The 18,308-nt window shown below is 32.6% G+C and overlaps 3 protein-coding genes across 3 annotated transcripts; 2 read left to right on the top strand and 1 right to left on the bottom strand.

Annotated features, from left to right (window-relative positions):
• The first annotated feature begins 2,750 nt into the window (after nt 1-2,750).
• LOTGIDRAFT_205137 (hypothetical protein) lies at nt 2,751-4,217 on the top strand. The gene is made up of 2 exons (XM_009049392.1): nt 2,751-3,458; nt 3,483-4,217. The coding sequence occupies exon 1, from the start codon at nt 2,772-2,774 to the stop codon at nt 3,345-3,347; it is 576 nt and encodes a 191-aa protein (XP_009047640.1). The 5' UTR covers nt 2,751-2,771; the 3' UTR covers nt 3,348-3,458; nt 3,483-4,217.
• Nucleotides 4,218-4,800: 583 nt separating this feature from the next.
• On the top strand, nt 4,801-6,665 carry LOTGIDRAFT_200149 (hypothetical protein; the record flags this gene model as incomplete). The annotated part of the gene is made up of 2 exons (XM_009049391.1): nt 4,801-4,945; nt 5,584-6,665. A coding segment is annotated over exon 2 (1,080 nt), but the record flags the coding sequence as incomplete, so codon positions are not given.
• Nucleotides 6,666-12,695: 6,030 nt separating this feature from the next.
• Nucleotides 12,696-18,074, bottom strand: LOTGIDRAFT_139346 (hypothetical protein; the record flags this gene model as incomplete). Its single annotated transcript, XM_009049390.1, has 13 exons — nt 12,696-12,859; nt 13,056-13,266; nt 13,612-13,713; nt 14,109-14,250; nt 14,861-14,995; nt 15,130-15,228; nt 15,485-15,607; nt 15,980-16,108; nt 16,434-16,516; nt 16,692-16,886; nt 17,187-17,263; nt 17,625-17,735; nt 17,978-18,074. Coding segments are annotated over 13 exons (1,668 nt in total), but the record flags the coding sequence as incomplete, so codon positions are not given.
• Between the last annotated feature and the right edge of the window lie 234 nt (nt 18,075-18,308).

Below are 18,308 nucleotides of genomic sequence, written 5' to 3'. Positions count from 1 at the left end.
TGTTGGTTTGTCGGTTGTGGGCTTTTGGCAGTGGTGGATTTTGGACCCATTGGGCCGTATAGGCAGACGAATGGCAGAGGGCCTAATTTCTCATTTTAGGGAGGGGCATGATGTGATTACAATTTATGGCGGGAAGTTTGCGATCTGTTTTTTTTTTTCAGGAACAGATCAATCAGCTCTTCAGCATCATTCCTATACACGATATCGGCATTCATCACCAGTAGGCTCAAACAATTTAGTCGATTCTCACACATCACGTTCCTAGTAGGACAATTTTAGATGTGCCTGCGGAAATTTAGTAACTGTTTGATAATTATTACTGTTACAAAATTTGTCATGGGCCGAGTTTTACATGGGCCGAAAGGCAGGTGCCTAGTTTGCCTACAGGTTAATCCGCCTCTGGCATGTGGACTAAGGACAACTTGTTAACTCCAACTTTAAAGCAGGTTATCATGGGCTCCGATAAAATCAGTTCTCCCTTCATCAAGTCTGCATAAATAACAAACGCATGGGGGGCAAATATGTCACCAAGAGCTATAGTAATGTATAATAGTAAAGAACGACTTATGGTTATTATGGTCTTAATGGAATGTACTGTTCAGGAAATTGAAAGGGCAGTAAGCAAAATTTTCAGGTATTAAAATGGTATATTATTAGAGAAATTATACTAAATAATTGACAATAATCTTTGAGTGTTATCTCGTGGTATCGTGTCTATAACTCTGTGATCAGAATAAGTACGGTACGACATATCTTCGAATATTTATATAAGAACAGGCCCTTCGAATTTCATTTTTTTTCTTCGTGTTTGCGTTATTTCGGTAAATAAAATAAAACACTATAGGGACACCGTATGAAATCTGTATCACTATAACCGTCCTCTAGAATGATTATATATTCAAATTGGATGTTCATAAATTTGCATAAATTACATACAATAAACATAAACATAAACAAACATAATCGTCTTATATTTCTTACAAAAAATGTGAAATAAGACTATGTAATCTTATATATACCTGTTAATCATAAAACTGTAAGCTGATGCGTGAAATTGAATCGAAAAACTTGTATGGCGACCTGATCTCGCGTAACAAGGAACAAGGCGATAAAGGCAGGTTAGATTGATCTAGACAGCACATTGACTCTTCTTTAAAATGAATGGTGTATGAGATAGTGACATCTAAATCTGTTGAAGGGACAATTTCGCCATTTTCTCAGAAACAGGATTTTTTTTTTAGCTAAGGTTCGGTCTATCAGTAATAGTGTTCACAGCTCACTGTCGAAATTTGAGCCTTCAAATCCATGTGTGTACAGAATTATCAACGTTTGAAAGTTAGAAAGACACGTCATTTTAATTTTAAAATAGTAATGAATTCCTGGTTTTAGGTATTTTTGAAGGAATTTTTGTACATTTCTACTATTTCTGATGACCATTTACATATACATGCATTCAAGACCCAAATCAATCCTCCGAAAATTGGGCATCTATCCCTTAAGTTTTAATGGAATTGCAAGATTGTCGTTACAGACGTCGAAAAGAAAATAAAATAAGAATGGGGTCAATAACTACAATTAAAATCCATACAAGCGAGACAATAAATCAAAATTTCGTCCAAAGCATGGCAAAATCGCTTAAATTCTTTAAGAGTAGGCCTAATTTGAACTCAATAACCAAACAAATGATAGACAGGTGGTTCGATCACGTGAGTCAGGGATCACAGTAAGGAATAAAACAAAAGAAGTAATGAAAAACATATATCAGCTGAGAGTCAAGGGGCACAGTAGTCATTTCCGACATATAGAAATTTTTTCATCTCTTAAACCAAAATTCCAGATTGTCCTTTTCACCGGATTTTAAATAGGCCTAACTTTAAACAACAGCTTAGTAAAACGCCGGTAGAATATGTCTGAAAGTAATTTAAGATTGAGTCAAGTTGTCCTAATGACGTTGTAAATCGAAATCCACTGCATAAGATGAAGATAACTTTGAAAAATGTCACGAAGAAATTAATGAGCTAAACTCAAATCATACAGTTTTGTTGGACTCACTCCACTAAAACATTTTATGCAAATGATTAGAAATGTAGTCCAGGCTATTTTTAGAAATCTTCTTTCTCTCTCCCTTTTGGGGTTTTTGCATGCCTTTTTTGTGGTAATTTTTGGTCTAGATTTGGAATTTGATGTCTGAAATTGCATTATCTTTAAGATTTGGTGAGATGATGAGAGACCTAAATATAGTCGTTTTGTGAAGTGCCAAATTCTAGCGGATGAGTATAACCGGTAGTAGTCTACTTTCAATTTTCGTAGCTCCAAATTTTCATGGTCATCATATATTGAATTTTTAGGAGACATTTCATTCGACATATTGGAAAGGTTTCAACGAGATTTCTGGAAAAAGTTGTATAAGGTTGAATTTCGTGTTTTAACATGGGAAGAGATGGCAAATGAATTAGTGAGTGAGTCATGTTGATAGTTCAAGGGAGGTAATAATATATAACATAAAATAATACTTTTACATCAACTTCAAGAGAGGCAACGCATACCAATTAGCAATGAAATATCAAAGACGACTTATTGCTAAAGAACTGATAAAATCTGAAACCTTAGACCTCTGTCGACTCAGTTTGTCGCAACATCTTTGAGTGTCCGATTTGATGTCAGGGGGCGTAACTCTATGCATGTTTACACCGGAAGTTTACATTTTCCCGCGAGTAAATTAATTATTTTTCTCACAATAATTCTTTCTTGGGAAAGTCAACAGCAACAAAATGCCTAAACGATCCAATCCATTTGGAGACTCTTCACCATTACAGTTTAAGACCCACGTTGGTAAGAAAGAAGTCGACATGGGCGTTTCCAGAGATGAAAATATGAAAGAGGTTTACGAAAAAACTAAGGAAATGTTGTTCAAAGGAGCTCAAAAACAGTACGAAATTGATGCAAACGCGAACCAGATCGGTTGGCAAATGGATGTTGATGCAGATCTTGGCGTGGAACCACTCCCTGGACAAATGTGTTTTGATAAAAACGGTCAACTGACCATAGCACCAACACTATCTCAACAGAATTCTACTGATTCCATGATGCCTGCTGTAAGTGTGCCCAGTAAATTCCAATTTTCTGATAGTTCTTCAACCAATGTTCCTGCCAATGCTTGCTGCCATTGTAGGAAACCATTTTCTCAACAAACTTTTTCTACTCGTTGTTACTTCTGTGATAAACGCTTGTGTTTCCCCTGCACAAGAAACTGTGATAAATGCAATGAGAAATTTTGTCAAATGTGTTCTCTGCTTAATTATGATGAAGCTTTTGAAAGGGCTTTCTGCTTCAATTGTATCCCTTAATGGGGATGAATTTACATTTGTATTGTGTATATATCCTAGACACTCTTTGAATGATAAATCGTAAGAATACACCAGATTGTAAAAGATTTGATAGTGCTATGTGCTGAGTAGAGTGTGTTAATTGTTGAAATTTTCAAATTGCAATTGACAACTATGTTATTTATATATTGTGTGTTATAACTTATGACTATAATAAATAATGGCTTAAGCTGAACATTGTCAATTTGTTAGCCAACAAAATTGAAATAATCATGCAACAACTATTGGACAAATAACATTGCTTATTGACAATTTTGTCCTGTTACTGGTGAAAATTGTAAGCCTGTTGTTTCTAATAAAAATAGTATATCTATAACGAGTCAGAACTACATCAAAACAAACTCTTCATGTCAATTTAACCAATTGTATGAATAAATAAAAAATAATTTGTTTAAAAAAAAAATTAAATGATTGAGATTTCCACTAGATATTTCAGACTTATTTGATATTTGCGGTCTAGAGAAACAGTTGTGTTGAAAGACATAACTGACTGATCCTAGCTCTGACAGCTAATATGTTGAACAATTGTCTACCTCTATATTTTCTTTTGTAGAAAACTTTATTTGTATAGCTACTGTTTTTGTTGAGAATTACTGTGTAATAAAGTATAATTGTTTAATCTTAATGTTTCAATGTCTTGAGAAATCCCCCTTGTTCTATCATTGTAACTGCTATTTCTTATATCATAGTTCCCTTTCGTTAGCCCTAGCCCATGAAGACTTGCATAATACTTTTGATATTTCAAATATTCCAGATGTAATTGACAATTTTTTGTTTTTGATACTTTGTTGTAAATAACTTTTTCGTTTATTAAATATTATCTACACCTGAGTACTTTTGGTGGTGCATATCTTGACCCGCGGAGTTGAATAATTGACTATTGATAGAAACAGGTGCCCTTTGTTGAGGGCTAGATTTATATAGACCATAGACACAGCAAAACTCTTAGCAACCTACATAAGTTGAAAATAATTTTTTCAGTTCATGTTTTGTTCGGAGCATAATTTCATGATGATTTATGGATCAAAAGGAACTAGGACTACTGCTGATTACGTTTTTGTAGTGTAAAATGTAACTCAAGTGGCAAAAGTTAGTTTGGTCTGAAGCAATGGCATTTTTATTTTTAAAATTGAAGAGTTCAGGGTACAAAAATAAACCAACGGCAACAAAATAACATAAATTTTTTATCTTGATTGGAATATTTAAAATCATTACACAATCATATTTCTTAATGTACTGAATCTCTAATATGTTTCAAAATCTTTCGAAATAAGAAAAAAAAAGTCTGAAATTTGTTCATCACGGGTCATTATCTAATGAACCTAATGTGGTCTGAATATGAGTTACCTCCCCTGAGTGATATACCTAAGGAAAATAACGGTAGTGTTACATTGTGATTCAAAATGATATAATGTGAACCGACATTCCTTTTGACCTGTAGTGAAAATGCCGCCTTGAGGAAGATAATGCCGCCTTGAGGAAGATAGGGCAGGGGTAATTCACTAATGTGGAGATGTCACCGGTGTTTCTTGTGTAATATTGGTATGGTAAAGAGAAAGGTAGGGTTACTTGCTCATTGCTTCATTTATGTTATTATTTATAGCCTATATATAAAATCATGTCCAATTAAGTTGGTCATTATCAATTTCTTCTTTTATTACTTATTTACCTCTCACTAATGCTGCTATATATTTTGTCATTTTAAATATCTGTCTCATCTGTTGTGTTATATATACATTATAAACCTTATAAACCACTGCCTCTATAAACAGGCCAGTATTCTCTGTAAACAGGCCGGTATCCTCTGTAAACAGGCCAATTCTTTCTTTTGCTGCATCTCCTCTGTGCTGGCATCTGGTTAATTAACTTCTCCAAACCAGCAACTGAATTCATTCCAAGATTAATTATCAGTAGCCTAATTCCTCTTAATCAACATTTTCCATTTGCCTTGCGGGCTGCCAATTTAGAGGGATTTAGGCCTACTAATATCTTGCAAACTAAAATTTTTGATTTACTTAATATAAATTTGAACCATGGGCATGTCCAAATGGTACCACCAGTATCTCAGTTATGCCAGCTTTTATGAGCTTCCGTATTTAGTAATGAATTTGCTTTTAGAAAAGTATTGAGGTTATTAGTTTGTTTATTTTATACCATCTATACTTTTGTGTTGATGTTGATATTTTTTCTTTTGTAGAATGGCCTCCTGTGATAAAATAGAGAGACTAAGAGAGAGGTTGTTGGTGTGTCCAATATGTATGGATGAATATAAAGATCCGAGACTGCTGCCGTGCCACCATACAGTGTGTTTTGAATGTATTGGTAATATAGTACGATCTTCTTCTACTACAGGTCGATTATTTCGCTGTCCACAATGTCGAACTGATGTATTTGTACCGAGAGAAGGAATTGAGTCTTTCCCCATCAGTTTTTACATACTAAGTGTTCAAGATGAACTCGGTGTTAAACGTTATACCAGCTCTTGTGATATATGTCAGCACGATTGGATGCAATCTCAATTTAAATGTATCGATTGTGATTTGGATATTTGTCGATTCTGTATTCACCAACATCGTTTGTTTCACCATGATTCTTGTCGTCATGGTATTATACGTATCGAGAGTATTTCAAACTCAGCCTATCAGTCCTCTACACGAACGTGTCCCTCACATTCGGATGAAATCCTACAACTGTATTGCAGCTCTTGTGAGAAAGCAGTGTGTATCACATGTTCATGTGAGGATCACAAGACTCATGATACCATGCCAATGAGGAAAAAACTTCGACAGGCTCAGAAACAACTACAGTGTGAACTTGACAGTTTGATCAAACAGAAACAAGAATCTGCTACTTTGATTGATGAAATTCAAACCTCTATTGACAAAGTGAAAGAATCAGCCAGTAAAGCTCTTGATGGTATTCAAGAACGACACAAACATTTGCAAAAAATCTTGGAAAAAATGGTCACAGTGAAAAAAGAAACTTTGAAGAATGAGGAAAGAAAAAATTTACTAGAATTAAACACATTTCAGACTGATCTCAAATCTTATTTCGATCAACTAGAAAATGGGGTTAACTTTTTGGAAGAACTACAAGAAGGGGACATGTGTTTGGAACTTCTCGATGACTTCGAAAATTTTCAGAAATCTTTAACAGATGAAAGAAAACAACTAATAAAAAAACGGTTAAATGTAAATCAAATGTCATTTACAAATGGTGTTGATTACCAATTGGGTTTACTGGACTTTGTCGCTCTCAAATTTGGAAGTTTAACCACACAGAAAAAACTTCTGAAACTTTCTGAGTTTAAAAAATCAGACACTTCAGTGTCCAATAAGAATGTCAAGGTCACAAAAGTGAACGTCCAAATTATTTTAGGGTTTATGTTATTTCTGTTTTTATCGATATGTTTAAGTCAGTTATATACAAGCTATTTAGAACAGCCCCAAACTGTACACATCATTGGTTTAACTGCGTTTTTGTTGACATATTTATGTATAGCTGCTTACGTTGCTTAAAGTGATATATTTATTTGAATATAACTTTTTATAACCTGCTGATAAAAGTAAGACTAATTTGACTTCTGTCTGATTACTATAATTTGTTGATTGAATTTTTAATAACTATTGTGTACTTTACTTTATTAACGCACCTCTATTTTTCACTATTAATAAATTATAGACAGATATAGAAGTCTGTGTTTAAGTCTTTATAGGTTTATATTTAAATTGATAACTTTGATAGGTTTATATTTATCTCTAGCTAATCAGGGCGTGTTATATGTAAAGATCTATGTTTAAAAATTGACTGCTGAAATCCTCACCTAAATGTGTTTTTTAAATTAAAATTCAAATCTGCATATAAATCTGCCCTTATACAAATTAGAAAATTGAAATATATAAATTGATTGCTGCTATTATCTGCTATTTTCTTTTAGCAAAGCATGGTATTCATAACTAAACTTGACCAGACTATGATATTTATTTTAAGAATGTTTGACATAGAAGATTTCTAGTGACAATTAAGAAAACCAGTTTTTGTAGATCTGTAATTTTGAATGATTCACACAAACTTCTATGCTTACAATTTCCTTACAACTTGAAGGAATCCAGAAAAACCTGTTTAGAAGAGTAAGAAGGGAAAAAGAACAGGTTTAGATTAGAGATATATATGTCTCTCTGTGTAAAAAGTGATGAGTTGATTAATATGGAAGAGATTCACTGCCAAAATTATTACCAAGTTAATCTTACGTTTTAGACCTTTTCCTTTGTATTACCCCCTTTAAAAATCCTTGATCGATTATTCTTCACATTGGTCAAGGTTACCTCTTCATCTTATATCATGATTGCAATTGCCCACTTTCTTGTTTCACGATCAGCGATTTGATTGGATTGGTCATATGTGATAGCGTACAATCCACCAAATCACTGCATTCACCAACTTCCTTGAAAGAAGAAATTAGACCATTTTATTCAATGTATAAGATGAATATGTGATAACTTGACCATTGTGAAGATGACAAGTAGACTACTATGTCCAGATTGTTCCACTTCCTATTTAATTCAATATTTACGTCCAGTCTTCTTCATTTTGTTGTCAGTTGTTAATGATGTTAATTTTTAAGGAATTGATTTTAACAGAAATCCTAATGCATTTTACAAGCTGTTATATAAGTGTTGATTTTGTTATTCTGTTATTGTGATATTTTAATGGATGCGTTTGATAAATTGCTTGCTTTTTCATATCAAAGTGGTAGGTCTATAGTCATCTATATCTACTTTAAAGCTCTTAAACATCTACACAGTGAAAAAAGAAACTTTTCTACTTTACCATTTGATAGAACTTGATTTCAGCCAAGGATTTGCTTTTTAAATTTGTCAGTTTGATTATAATTAATTTCATCCTCAAATGCCCCTTCGCCAGGAATGAATTGTAACTTGAGGCCCTCCCCTGTGAAATTTAAAATTAAAAGCCCAGAGAACTTATTTGTGACGATTTTGAGGCGCCAAACACCTTATCAAAATGTTGCATCTTTTGTGTTTTGACCGAAGACACTGCATAATAATCAATCTTGACTGAACTACAGAAGGTTTGCGGGGGTTTAATTGTAACTGCTTACTAACAAGAAAGGTGGCTATTGCAGTCAAGGTATAATAGCTTCACATTGTGAAGATGATAATATAGTACAATGTATAATAAAAGTCTGTGTTATTTTACAATATTGATGTTTTGTATTTATTTACTAGTTTGATATGATTTGTATTAAAATATATTTTAGTGCTTCCACTGTCTTTTCTAAATAACATATCATCCTGGGGTGTGATGCTGATAATTCTAGACACACATGGATTTGAACGATCAAATTTCAATGGTGAGCTGTGAACATTATTACTGATTAGCTTAGCAAAAATATACCTGTTTCTGAGACTAAGGTATGATTAGTCAAACATATGGTAAACCTGTCTCTTTAACTTATTTTTATTGAAGTTTAGCATCAGTAACCAAACAATAAAAGAAAAGAAAAAAATCTAGAGCTGTACTGATCTGAAAGGGATGAGTCTAGGGTTTCATCTCAAAGTAGGTTGATACCTGGGAAAACATCATAGGGGATAGCTTAGAAACCTTTTTAAATACAACTGTATCAGCAGTGATGGAATATTCATCTCCTTTTGCCTTTCTAATGGTGAACAAACAAGGGGGAAGAAGGGACAACAAAGCATACAATCAGGTAACAAAAAGTCCTAAAAGTTGAAACTTTAGATACAACCCCAAAGCTAATTCACCAAATCCTAACCTCTAATAATTTTAGTGCTCCTTTTATCTGATTTGTCAATCACTAAAGTTAATTTTAAATGTGGCTTTATTAACCAATCAAATTACTATAAGATTATTTCATTAAATTATAATTCATTTGGCAGTGCTCAACTGTTTACATAAAATTGAAACTGTAGTCATCATATCCAAACCACACCCCCATTCATCATACTTCTCGGTCAAGTCTGTATTCATGATACGATGAATCTGTAGTGAAACTTTCACAGTGGGCCGTTTGATCTGAATTTTATCTTGATTTTGTGAAACAGGCCCCACTAGTTGGTATATTTAAATAAAACAAGAGTTCCACATTAGAGAATTAATTTATTGATATACTATAATTGAACAATATAAATAAAAAGATAACAATTATGAATAAATAAATAAATAATTAATAATGCTGATATGGAAAGTAAAAAAGATACAAAAATAAGTTTTTCTCTGATTTTTTTGGTTACCCATTAATCATTATAATTATTGTATATTTTTAATATTTCTAATTATTGTTTTATGAAAGACATATATTCTAAGTTTTTGGTAGAGTTTTCTGGATGGCATAACAATACCTTCAATGAAGACTGCAGGCTTATATTAGGATTTTAATACTATAGAATTCCAATCTAAAATGATGTCACAGTAAATTTATAATTATATTAAAGGGACTTAAAGGTTATTTTTTAAATAGTAGGTCTAATCCTTGCACACAAAAAATAACTTGGCATCTTGGTTGTAGATTTCAATTTTGTAGGCTGACACATTGAATTTGATGATTAGATAATGGTTTTGTATGTGTATCAGGGACACTGACAGCATCAATTTGCACCATTCCAATTTTCAATCAGATGTCTGTGGTTCAGTCAATTCCACAAAAAATAAGTGATCGGTGATGTCACTAGTTGCAATATGCTTGTATTACATAAGGCCCTTTGCTATTAGTGATGTCAAACACTTAGTTATAGTAGAATTACAATCCCTTTTAAACAGATTTAAATACTATGTTGGATTATCTAGTTAAGATGAAGGGTTTTTTAGTGACTAGCAGTCAAAACACCTGACATAAAGCTAGTCATCTTCACAATGTAGAACTATGACAAACTTCGTCTTATACCTTAAGTGAAATAGCCACCTTTCTTGTGTCATGGAATGCAGCGATTCGATTGGATTGTATGTCAGTAATTACAACCAATCAGAAGCCTCTCATTATCTATATTTGATAGAGTTCAAAACGATACATTTACAAACTTCTGTGATACAAGAATAGTGACTATTGCAGTGAGTTTGTAATAGCCTGACATGAAGCTAGTAAGAAACTAGAGATATGACTATATATACAATATGAAATAAGCTATAAAATACCGGTCACCGTCTACCCTAGTTGAACATAAACAATTATTATTTTACTTTTCATTCAATATGTGTCAATAATAATAATAATAATAATGAGATATTGTTTTTAAATATTTCCTTTAATAAGTGATAGAACTCAATATTATCTGTAACACTTCAATTTCAACATCTGACACCTAGTTTAGCTACAATTTAATAAAGGTCAACAGTTCAATTATTCAGTCTGCATTTTTTATATAATTGTTTCTAAAGTAGATGACAGATTAGCACAGAAATACAGAGACAGAGATATGAAGCTTTTTCAACAGTTAAAAACATATTTTCCCTTGATTATGTGCATCCCATGATGATATTATAAAACATTGCTTTTACTTAAAAAATATTATTTGAGACGTAACCCTTTAAATTATAAAATATTTGAATAGTAAATATAAAGATTAAAATTAAAATATGAGATCCATAACAATTGCCTTGTTTTACACATTAAAATTAGGAGATGCTTTACTTTAGTAAAACAATATAATACAAGGTCATACAAAATAAATAGTCTGTTTTATAGGCCTTTTTTTAAAAAATCAGGGTGAGAGGGCGAATTTTTTATTTATAAGTGCTTTTTTAGATTTTCAACTGGAATAAATCGGAGCGAGCGAAAGTATTTATTATTTATTTCCACAAATTTAATGTACATCTAATATTAAGGCAACAATCAGGCATTTTTGGGCCTGTAAAACAGACTATTTATTTTGTATAGCCTAAATGAAAACTAATTAACAATAAGGCACCTGAATTAATCAATTTAGTAATAGATATCACTTAATGTTTAACAGAGTTTTTAGATGATAAATCATCATATACAGGCCAACTATTCTTGAAATGATATTAGGGCTAGGATGTCCCCAGTGTCTTAACTTCTATCACTGTTTCTAGGATATCCTAGTGCTTAGATCATTTCAAGAATATGTTGCTTGAACTTCAAGCTTAAAGAGTACATTAACAACTTACAATGATAGTGGCTGCTTATAAGGCCATGAAAGTACCAGTCTGTTTAATGATTTTCCTGCTTGTGTACAAAGAATGAAACAAACCCAATTCTGGACTTCAATATTTTTTGTTTAACAGCATAAAAGAATCTGATGAGGACTGTACATCATGTACATCATAATGCTATGTAACAATACTGAGCTGCTCAACAGAAAGCAAATACATTTACTTTGTGGCTGGTGGAGTAGCTGCAAGTGTACAAAAGACAGAAGAGATCAAGTACCATAGTTTTTCTTTGGCATAATAAGAGAATAGGATAAATTGAATTTGACCTAAAGACAAAACAAACATAAAGAGTGGGTTTGCTAACTTGAACCATACTCTTCCTTTTCACCATTTTCTAACAGACATTCTAGCTTGTATATTGTGACGACGATATTTCTTCGAAGCAAACATGGTTTTTGTGGGCGAGGTAAAAAATGGCTGCTGTAATGGGGGTAGACGGAGTGACTGTCAATGATTTCTATCAGGTATTCTTGACGTAGATTGACTCGATGATGTCTGAAGTGATGAGGTACTGGGTGATTGAGACATACTTCTTAAAGGGGCTACTCTGGGAATTTTCTTCATTTTTATTGGCAATGGATTTGAAGCACTGAAAAAGATTAAAGGTAAGATGTACTGCTGATGTACTGACATTGTGGTTCCTTACAACTAGGAATTGGGTTTTAGCACTTTATAAAATATCCCCTGCTGTTAAGAAAGTGAAATGAAATGAATGGAATTTTAGGTCCTACTTTCTGCACCTTCTTGGACCAATGAAGTGTGCAATGAGGGAAATTTTGTCAGGACACTCCTTTTCAAATTCAAACTGTTGAGGGATCTTTAACATGCACAGCCTGTATCACACAATACCTTGGTTTATTGTCCCATCCAAACAACGAGACACTCTTACCATGTCAACCGATCTGCATCACTGACAGAGGGAAACTGGGTTGAAATATCCAAAGGTATCATCTCCACCTATACCAGGATTGAACCCTGGACCTTCAGGTTAGTTAACAAGCGTCTCACTCAAAAAGCTACCCTAGATCCAATGTCTCTAGGGAGAATCAAGGCTCCAGATTGTATGGAATTGACGTCGACTTCACTTGTGAGTATGTATGCTTACCTTGATTTAGAATCAGTAGGTTTAACAGGAGCACTATATAAACGGCTATCTCTATAGGCTAGGGTGGTAGCATTAGGTGGGTTCCATTGATGGCTGACATTGTCTGTAGGATTCTGTAGATGTTCTTCTTCTTCGCAGTATGATGAGATCATAGAAATTCCTGGAAATGCAAACTCAAAAATAAATTGTGTTTTTGAATGAAAGGCAGAACAATAAGCTTTTAATAAATAAAATGGAGTGATACATGCTATTCCTTCTACTACTGATTGAACTAGAGAATAAAGGTAATGCCATGTAATAAGAGATGTGAGATGCTATAAACCTAGCTAATAGTAAATCAAATACATTATACTAACCTTTCTGTTCCATTCTGTTAAATCTCTGTATATACTGATCTAATAGTAGATTATAATATCTCGGCTGCTCAAAAAATCGTAAATATTTATGAGTGGTGGGGGTGGGGAATACTCTCTGAAATCCTCCCTTTCTACTGTCTTCATCTATACATGAGGTCAAAGTTCGAAGGTCATCTGGGGTCATTATATCAAGGATAGTCTGCATTATATGCTACAAGATAAAAAAAAAAACAAAATTGATATAATTATACTAATGTAATAGAAAAACCTTCTTCATGAGTCTTTTATTAAAGAAGTATTTTTCATAGCTTCTTAAAACATAAATCATGCATGGGGCAATGCACATATAAAGAAAATATATATATTGATGAAGAGAACAGATTATTTGGTTGGTATCCTATTTTCAAAAATATCAAAACTAGGGCACATCTAACATAGAAATATTGGGAGACTTTCTGTGCCCTACATATGTTAAGACATCAGTAAGTTAGGCTTTGTTCACTTTTATCTACGGAGCTTAAATAATCTTAGCTTGACCATGGAAGGATGATCTTACCTCGTCTTGACTACGTTGACAGTAATAAGCATGTTTAGCTCGTTCATCAGGTGAAAAAACTGATGTAAAAAGTCGCTTATCCATACAATAATCATTAGATGGCTGATGTGAGCTGAAAAAATAATAAAACAATTTGAAAACTTCCACCACAATCTGATGATTAACACTTTACACACAAATTGTGGGGATATGTTATTTATAATATTCATCAGAACGTCTTTTTGTCAACTCCTGATTAAGTATATGACACACCATGCAGTGTGCAACAAGGGAGTTTTTCGGGACATCACACTACACAGTCTGTAGCAAATGGAACTGTGGATTATTGTCCAAATTCACATAAGACATTCCTAGAACCTGCATCATGGACAGTGATGACAACATTGACTTCAATTCTCAGTTTAGAAAGTTGCACCCAAACATTGACTTAATTTAGGAATGAAAATATCCACTTTTCAAATTTGCTGTGTATTGGAGAAAGTATGTAAGGATGTTACCAACCTGAAATCTGATATCTGTGTAGAAGAACCAGGATGAGCAACATCTGATTTGTCTGGTACCAGGAACCCAGCAATATTAAACAGATCTTTTATCATCTGTCCTTTAATATTGATATCTAGCTGAGAGTTGGAATGTAGACTGAAATAAATAATTAATACTGAACATTATCTCAATATATACCAATAATCCAGTATACACCATACACAACTGTCCACTATATACAGGTAATATTAGATATGTATGTCAGGTAAAACTATACATGGATGTACACTATACAAAATCAAAACTGACCACTATACACAGGTACTATGTGGATGATCACTATATACAACATTGTTCTGTGTACAAAGGCAATTCGGTGTCCATTATTTACAGGTAATATAATGTCTTCAGGATATTATGTATGTCCACTGTATACATGTAACAGTATATGTTGATATCCACTGTATACAGGTCATAATATATGCTAATGTCCACTGTACAAAGAGGTCTATATTATCATATATAAGTGTACACTACAGTATACTAATAATATATGGATGTTTACAATATACAGGTAATATTATATATTCATGTCCACAATACACAGGTAATATAATATAGTATATGTCCACTATATACAGGTCATGATTTGGACGCCTCTTAACGCCATATTGCACATTTCATACAGGTAATAGACAATACACTCGTGGGCTTCATAAACATTTGTATAATTTAAGACATTACTTCAAGAGATGGAAAATCTTACCTAGGTGAAATGTTGACTTCAATGATCCATGGCTTTAGAGTTTCATCCAACATCACATCAAAACCAAATAATTCATGGACACAGTATCGACTTTTAACATTAGCTTTAATCATACTATTAATAGGGCTCTCAGAACTGAAATCAGATTAAAAATAATACAAGATTCGTCCCTTGAAATACAAAATATGACTCATATACTGATTTAATATTTTGTTTATAATTGATAGTCTTTATTTTCAAGTCTGTGAATAATGTAGAAATATATTTACCTTATAATAGTCTTGATTGCCAAGTCTTTTATACTATCCCATATTGCAGTAGTGTTAACACCACGTTTCTTTAAAAAACTCCACAGACTTTTCAAACTCCTAAAATGATAAAAATCATTAAACAATAACTCAAATTTTTTTATCCCATTCGTAAAAAGCTGTTTCGATGTGGATTTTTTTTCTGAAGTATTGCATTTGTTAGCAGCATGAGTTGAGGCCTTTACAATTAGAATACTACTCTTTTACTCTTTCTGAAAGAAGCTCAATTTTCTGATAAGAGGCACCTATCCCAAATGAAACAACAAACATTGTTTCGATATCAAACAATTTGAATTAGCTTGACCTTTGACCTTACCATTTATGACCTTGACATACAGTATCATCAGTATTACTCTGATACTCTGTATTACGTTTATTAATACTGTAGTTAGTTAAATGCATGTATTTATTATTTAATGACTTCATTGATGACGAATATCTGAAATATAAATAATACTCTTTCAACATAAATTCCTTCATCTCAATCTTACACAATATGAACACCCTGCACAGTGGCTGTTTCCACAAGACACCATGTCATGTGTATCAGTTTTTATAACTTGGAGTTCAGGAAATATTATTTTCAATCAATCTTTTCTATATCTGATGTATATTTTTTAGGGCTGGAGGAATAACAATAACTACTAGTATAGCAATTTATATTGTTAGATGTATTGTCTCATTTTATAATATTGTAATATCACAATACTTCCAATATTGCCCATCCCCGATCTCTTCTGAACTGTTATGACTATTATAGCAATAACTCAATATGATTCTAAAATTATAAATAAAATTCCAATCAACTTACTTGCAGGAAGCAAATCTAGCCAGACCATCTTCATAAATATAAATACGTAAAGGATCATATCCACTGACATACACATATACTCTCATATCAAACTTACTATCATTGATTAGATAGGGCCGAGATAAATATCTGCAAAACAGGAAAAGGTTCAGAAATGTAGTCACTGACATTATTTTCCTAATTTCATTTGGAAAAATGTTTTTGTTCTTGCAAAATCTTCCTTTTTTTACAGTATTTCTTTTGACTTCATTTATTTTTTTGGTAAGAATTTAGAATATAATGGCAATGCATCCACTTTGTTCAGTACCACACAAAGAAACACAACATAAGTTTTCAAAATCACAATTCATAAGTATATCAATGATATCAAGAAAGAGTCAGAATGGATCTTTCAAGAGAGGAATGATATTATTGAACTGTATTGACAGTTACTGTGACAAGACTTAATACCAACCTTTGAACAATAACTGGCTTTCGTCGAGGTATCTGAGTCCATTTATGAATAACTTTAATACCAATACCCCTGGCTGAAGCTGGCTACAATTATAAAATAATACAAGCTAAGGTAAAAAAAATTCACCACCTGACTGTTTTTGAAAAATTAAAACCAAACAAAATTCATAAATAAGGATTACTCTATAAAATTCCCATCAATCCCCCATCAAGGATGAATATATCGTCAAGTAATTACCAAGTTTTCAAAGAAACTTACTGGTTTGATGATCCATTTCTGTTTACTACCACCATCCTCCCAGGCTCTTTTTAATAACTTTAAATCTTGAGGCAGAACATAAGTCTGTGGAAAAAATCCAAACTCTTTCTTTCCAAAATGAACCTGCATTCTAGAAAGATTTCTCCATAACCGATCTTTTCTACCAATTTGAAAAGAACCAGGAAAATGATTCAACTGAAATATCGAACGATAAAATATTAGTTAAACAAGGAATCAAGATTTCACAGCCAGAAATTTCAAAGCATCAACTAAATACATTTATATAAAGGTGAGTCTAATCAGTCTGAAGAGTTCAAACACGAACGAAACTAGTCATCGATAATCAGGGTTAACTGGTCGCATAGCCAATCTTTATCTCTTAATATATTTCTAACATTCCTAAAGGCTTTACGTCCACACAGCACTGTTCAAACGGCCAACTCAACCTTACAACACAACTATATATTTACTTTTACAACTAACAAATTAACATACCTTCTGATATTCCTTGATAGCTTTAAATCCCTGAGATTTCATATGTTTACCAAAACATCCCAACCAATCATGATTTTCTGTAATAAAATAAAGAAATTACTATTATATAAATTTCTATGCATGTTTGTAGATTCCAGACATGAGGCCATGTTTATAAGAAATTGGAAGAACAATCTGACCAGATTCTTTATTAGAAAGAGTCATTTGCAAAATGATCTCATATTTCAAAATTCATTAAAAAAAACAAAAATAAAATAAATCGTGACTGCCTTGCATTGTATTTCTCAATCAACCTGTTGTATGATGATGTGTGCATCATTTTCGGCCATTATTACCCAATATCATAACATTATCAGTTGAACTTCCAACACTTGAGTTCATAGAGACGTGTTGTGTTGAAGGAAAGATACTGTATGAGTGATAAACCCTTCAACTTACTTTTACTGATTCTAAATCCTACTCTAGCTAAAGCTGATTTGACTATATTGGGTGTGATAGGGCTCATTCTCCATTTTAATAATTTACGAATCTCCCATGGTAACAGTTCCACTAAAATATGTAAAATACATTTTGATGAATCATTCACCAAGATATAAATTTCAAAATTAAAAAAAAAAACATTTTTTTTTGGGGTAAATACTCATCCATCCTATCAAGGCCTAATTTACTGGCCGAAAATTATCAAAATATTTTACGATCAAAATTTACGAGGAGTTTAACACAAGCAAACTCTACACTAAAATGAGACCACAAAAATACAAAAAGACTACAAATAAATAAAAGTATCTTACCTTTCTCATTTTCAGATATAAAATTGATAGTTGGAGGAATGTTTGGAAATAGACTAGGACGTAGTGCAGGACGGGTATAAACACCACCAGTTATATTAGATAATGACTTAGATTTTAATATAGTTTTTGTGTTAGAGGGACGACGAATTCGAACATTGACAGCTGAGGATGCTGGTCTACCAGACGACTGCCGAGACAGACTGCTTGTTATAGAGAAACCATCAGATTCACCTACAGACAACAAAATATAGAATTAATGAATTGATAAATCAATGATAAAATGAATGGATGATTTGATAAATAAATGAATTAATGAACGGATTAATGGATA

The sequence above is a fragment of the Lottia gigantea genome (assembly GCF_000327385.1).
Source record: "Lottia gigantea unplaced genomic scaffold LOTGIsca_135, whole genome shotgun sequence".
Classification (NCBI taxonomy): Eukaryota; Metazoa; Mollusca; class Gastropoda; family Lottiidae; genus Lottia; species Lottia gigantea.
Note: the sequence above shows the minus strand (reverse complement) of the source record. Positions and strands in the feature narration are given on the sequence as shown.

Bases quoted from the DNA above. Each gene is read 5' to 3' on its own strand.
- LOTGIDRAFT_205137 (XM_009049392.1), top strand. From the start codon at position 2,772: ATGCCTAAACGATCCAATCCATTTGGAGACTCTTCACCATTACAGTTT.